The sequence below is a fragment of the Nanorana parkeri genome, unplaced genomic scaffold (genome assembly GCF_000935625.1).
Source record: "Nanorana parkeri isolate BGI_ZX_2015 unplaced genomic scaffold, ASM93562v1 scaffold1698, whole genome shotgun sequence".
Classification (NCBI taxonomy): Eukaryota; Metazoa; Chordata; class Amphibia; order Anura; family Dicroglossidae; genus Nanorana; species Nanorana parkeri.
This window is the reverse complement of record NW_017307966.1, coordinates 66,728-72,335: the sequence shown is the minus strand read 5'-3', so window position 1 is coordinate 72,335 and position 5,608 is coordinate 66,728. Positions and strand designations below refer to the sequence as shown.

General features: G+C 41.9%; 1 protein-coding gene across 1 annotated transcript; it reads left to right on the top strand.

Moving 5' to 3' along the window:
- Nucleotides 1-521: 521 nt before the first annotated feature.
- On the top strand, nucleotides 522-4,020 carry LOC108799333 (alpha-1,4-N-acetylglucosaminyltransferase-like). The gene is made up of 2 exons (XM_018571188.1): nucleotides 522-897; nucleotides 3,407-4,020. The coding sequence occupies exons 1-2, from the start codon at nucleotides 532-534 to the stop codon at nucleotides 3,992-3,994; spliced, it is 954 nt and encodes a 317-aa protein (XP_018426690.1). The 5' UTR covers nucleotides 522-531; the 3' UTR covers nucleotides 3,995-4,020.
- Nucleotides 4,021-5,608: the final 1,588 nt, after the last annotated feature.

The following is a 5,608-nucleotide window of genomic DNA, read 5'->3' as shown; positions in this document are numbered from 1 at the left end:
TCTGTTGCTTATCCATATTTTATTGTATCCATATGTGATCTTGCAGAGTCTGCTCCCCAACATCAGTAGGAGGTGATAACAGTAGTGCTACTGTCTGGGGGCAATAATGTCATCATTCCATTTAAGTTCTCCATAGAATCTTGTAGGGTGTCTGTGGATGCTGCAGCTGCAGTGGAGGTCCTAGACCTGGCTATCATGTCTGGCAGGGGTGGCAGAATCACAGAACTGGCTTTAAAGTGTTACAAAATCCTGTATTTGCATTCCATCTGTGTGTATAGCTGTTTGCCTGGTATTTAGCTTTGCATGTTTGGTATTTCATTAATATGCCATAGGAATCAAGTCAGTACTGTACATTACAACCACCATTCATTCTTTCCTTTGTAAATTTCTGTTTTTGTAGATTGGACATGGGACTCTGTAACCATGTGGATTAAGCCAAGGAACTTCTTCAAGGTGGTACTGATAACAGCTATAGTTCTTCTTGCAATCGTGTGTTTTATTCAGAAAAATCAGCAGGTCACAAACAAACGTATGCTAGATGTTTGGTCATCCGTCTCCAATGACAGACACTTTCATGGTTCTACAAATGTAACCTATAAGCCTATAACACAATACACCATTCTCAACAAAGGAAATGGAATTTTATTTATGGAGACCACGGACAGAATGGAACCACCATCCCTGGTCTTGTGTTCTATTGAGTCAGCAGCTCGAGTCTACCCGGACAGACCAGTTGTCTTCTTCATGAAAGGACTGGAGGATATCATCACCGAGGAGGATGAGCACAGAGTTCGCAAACACTTTCCAACTCTTTCATCTTTTGATAATATCTACTTCTTTCCATTGAGAATGGAGGAGCTGTTCATGTATACACCACTTATGACTTGGTATAAAAAGGTGTGTATACATAGGGGGAAATAGTTGTCTGGGTTGGAGAAGGCATTCTATGTCAAGCAGTACAGAAAGAATAGTGTATAAAGTGTAACTAAGAATGAACATGAGACCTCAGCATCCTGGTTGGATTTAAAGTAAAGCTGAACTGTAGGTAGACCACTAAATACAAAGATGCAATACAAATGATGGAGATACTGTATATTACTTGCAGCAGCATCACTGGTGGTGGTGGTAAGGGGGGGGGGGACATGTGGTCTGCACCTGTGTGACACCTGCATGGGGGTGACACCAGTGCACCACCAGGTCCCGGTCTGCTCCTCACTCACGCAGCTGGGCGGATCTCAACATCGATGTTGGGATCTGCTCCGGCCGCGGCGTCTCAGTATACCGCGAGCTGTAGCTCGCGGTATACTGAGCTTAGGGTAACGGGAGGACGCTAGTTTGTGTCCTCCCGTTACCCTAAGGAGAACTATGGGGAAAAGCCCTGACCCCATAGTTCTCCTTTAAGCAGAGGACGGACTACTTGAGGATCCAGGACCTCCACCTGGGTGTATACAGGCATGGAGTCTGCAGTGGAACATTTGGGCCATATAATTACATTTATTTGTGTCTTTTATATATACATGGTTGTTAGCAAGTTTAAGAGACTGGACGATTGTTGCATTCACAGAAAGTATATTGTAAGATAAGAGATGTAACGTACAGTATACAGTACTTTAATTTTCATGCCATGGATTAGAATCACTTAGTCATTTGTTTTTCCTTATATACTGTACCTTTTAAAATAATTTTTCTTTAAAAAAAAAAATTTTTTATCACCGTTTGAGAAAAATGTAAATATGGTAGTTCAAATATTCTGACACGTCTCTCTTTTCAGCAACGTTGGTGTCGTGTTTTTGCTAAAATCATGACAAATGGCTTGCTATGGCGCTGATGTATAAAAAATAGAGCTAATAAAAAGAATGTATTGATGCTTAAATCAGCCAATCAGCTTACAACTATCATTTGTGCAGTTCAAGTGTGGAATTGAAACAAGCATTCTGACTAGTTGTTTTGGGCAACCAGAACATTTGTTTCTCTAAGCATACTATTATGTGCTTAGAGAAAGAAATGTGAGCTACCAAGTTTAGGTAACATCATTGGCTGTCCCTACTGATAGCTGTAGCTCAAAATGCCAATTCTAGAGTGTACAGTATTATGGCCTTTTAGATTTTCCTGTAATTGTATGTCAGGAAAGGGAGCAGCTGCACTGGAAATATTTAGTCCGTCCCAGAACAATCACTCTAACAGCAAGCCATTAAGATCTATGTTTAACTTCCCCTTGCTGGAACTGAACATTTCCTTAAAAGGATTCAATTAAGCGGATTGAAGTTAGCCAAAAGCTTAACAAATGCTTACTGTACACACTGCTCTTATACAAGCCATACCTCCCAACTTTTTAGATGAGAAAGATGGAGGCCTTCCAGCACAATGTATTGTAGGCAAAGGACTTGTCCCTGGTTATGGGGAACATTACAAATGTATATGCCAAAAGTGATTGGTTAAACCCAGAATTTTTTTTTTTTCACCGTTACTTTTCCTTTATACTGGCTATTTGGAATATCAAACAAGATAACTAGGAGATAAGATGAAGGTTTTAATGCAGAATAACATTTTGGCTAGTTAAATAGAAAATGTTCATGTCACAATTCTAGGGATGTGAGCCCACAAGCAAGCAGGTGGCATGGGGTCCCCCAGGGTGCAGGGTCTAAGGCCTAGCTGTTGTTTTTCCGCCAGGGACCCCCTCAATGAAGTTTAAATGTTGCATGTTTTCTGCAGGTCATGCCCATGGGTTCACCCTGCTTGCGTGTGGAGAGTATCCGTACACAGGGGACAGAGAAGGAAGCTGCGTTCCAGGCAGAGCTGGCAAAAACGAGGGTGACAGGGCAAAAGTAGATCTGGATTCCGGGCCAAAGTTCAGGGCAGGCAGCAGACAAACATAATCAGAAGAACTAAGCTGAGTCAGTACACAAGAGATCAGTCCATGGAAATCCAGGTTAGGAACAAACACACAAATGGGAGCTCGGAAAGAGTGTGTTGCTCACACCTATAGCTGCTAACTCTGTACAATAAGTGAAGAGCACATGCTTGTAGAACCACAGATGCCAGCAGACTCACAGCAGCAAAAAGTTAAAAACAAATGCAAACCTGTAAACCACAGATCAGCTCTACAGACACATAGATATCTGTACATGAGACCAAAAAAATGGAAAACTTAGGAGGAAAGACGGACAAAGAGATTTGGTTCCAAATGAGGGGCTAAAGGGAGGTATGTACAAGCTGAGGCCTGTGTGGGCAAGGCCTAAAATTATAATAGATCTTATTGAAACTGGTCTTCTATACAGACAAAAAAGAACCACACATGCTTCATAAAGTTGTTTCTATTGTTTTATCATTGCTTCTTACAGAGGTGAATGAACTTTTATTATTCAAAACTGTTCACTACTTTTCAATGTCTCTGATCTATTTCCAGGTAAACCCCCAAAAAGAAAAGTACTGGACTCATGTTATTTCAGATGCCTGCAGGTTTGCCATGATCTGGAAACATGGAGGAATTTATATGGATACTGATGTCATCTCCATATGCCCAATACCTAAGGATCATTTTGTAGCGGCTGAATCCCCCAGGGTTACCAGCGGTGGTGTTTTTGGGTTGCCCCCATTTCATAGTGTGAGCTGGGAGTTTATGGAAAACTTTGTAGTGGAATACAAAGGATGGAAATGGGGACATAATGGACCAGGAGTGTTCACTCGTGTTATAAAAAAGTTGTGTGGAGAGATAGTGTTTACATTTTTGGTGGATACCATCTGTGCAAATATGTCCTACTTTCATCCTCATCGTTTCTACCCAATTTTGTATACATCATGGCAAAAATATTTTGAAGTCTCGAACTATCTACCAACTTTTACAGACTCGTATGGCCTGCATTTATGGAACTATAAAAACAAGAATGGTCTAACTATGGTTCCTGGAAGTAATACATTAGTGGAACACCTCTATAAAAAATACTGCCCCTCTACATATGAAGCTATTGTGAGGAACGAAAGGCTTCACGTTTAAAAGAGAACTCCATGAAACACATAGTGGTGGAGAACATGCAAAGAAAATGATAACGTGCCTTAGCGCTGCCACCAATGAAAACAATTAATCTATGTAAAAGTCACCCCGAACCCCTGATACTCACTTTGCCAGTGTAACCCTGCTACATTTCCTTCCCTTACAGCAGGTACTAAAATCCTACTATCAGTTAGGGTTGGGGTGATAACAGAAGCAATGACAACATTCCCTCAGCAATCAGTCTTCACAATTGACTTCTAGACCCACAAACTCTCACAGGGGAGGAGGTAAAATGCTCCCCATAAATGGAAGCACTGGGTATTGTTGCTAGCTGCAGCAGAGGAACAAGCAGCGAAGGAGTGCTGGCAAGGTGAGTTATCAGAGGTTTGGGGGGATGCCCTTTACACATACACTGTCACTTTGCCCTGCATGGCAAGGTAACAATGTATCTTTAAGTATAATCATTACAGTGCAAGCTCCATATCATGCAATTGCCCTATGTTTCATCTTATTCAACAAAAAATATTGGAATTATTCAGTTTTTTATTCATTCAATTTGTTTTTGTTTTTGTTTAATTCAGTGACTATGTCAATAAATAAATACATTTAAGAATCACCCAGTTCAAAGCAGTCATGTAGTGTTTGGATGTGCTACAGTCAGGATGATGTACTTGTTTCAGAAATCCCAACCCCGACCCAGCAATCAGAACTGACTCCTTCATATAACCTACAGCTACTTCAGGAGACACGAACCCTGCACACTGCAGGTGAGGCCACCTTAAGAAAGGAGGCCACAGTGCCTCCGTAACATCTGTGTCTGTGTACAGGATATCTCATAAATGGGAAACCAAAGGGCAAAATATAACATTGCAGGGTTTTTAATCATTCCCTACCCTATCCACCGGTTTGGCTCTAAGCAACTGGGAGTCTTTCATCCGACCAGGATTGCTTATACAGGACTCCGTAGGAGCCCTGAACTATCCCTCACAGGCCAGAACACTTTCCCTGAACTCTCCTAACTCTCCCTCACAAGCGGGGTACCTGTCCCTATCTACTTTCACACGTCCTCTGCCCAAAAACGTGGTTTGGCTTCCTATATAAGATAACCACCCCAAAATGGCCGACCAAATCTCCCGAGAATTCCTGTCCTATCAGGACACCAGGCTTCTCCAAAATGGTGCTGGAGACAATTATAGAGGATAAACAGTTCTGAACATATTTACACATAAACATATCAACATCGGCTAAAAGTAGTTATATACTCTTATTAACCCACTTTATCCTGCAGCCAGCTAGGCTGCACTGTCACTGGCAACTGCCTACAAACTATACTAGCTTAGCTCTATAGGACGTACAACCAGGGGCACACAGTGACACCCACTCACACTTCTTCCTGAGCTAACGCACATGTCCCATGCACATCCCTTTGGAACTAATAATTAGCCAAACTCCACTGTTTAAGCTACATGCTACATTTCCCACCTAGATCAATGGCTACATCCCAAGTCCCTATAATGACAGATATCCCTCCCCGCCCTAACAACAGACAAGGCTGATAAGCCCTAATCGAGTTGTGCAGCCCCAACTTTCCCCACGAACTGAAAAACCCCCAAAACA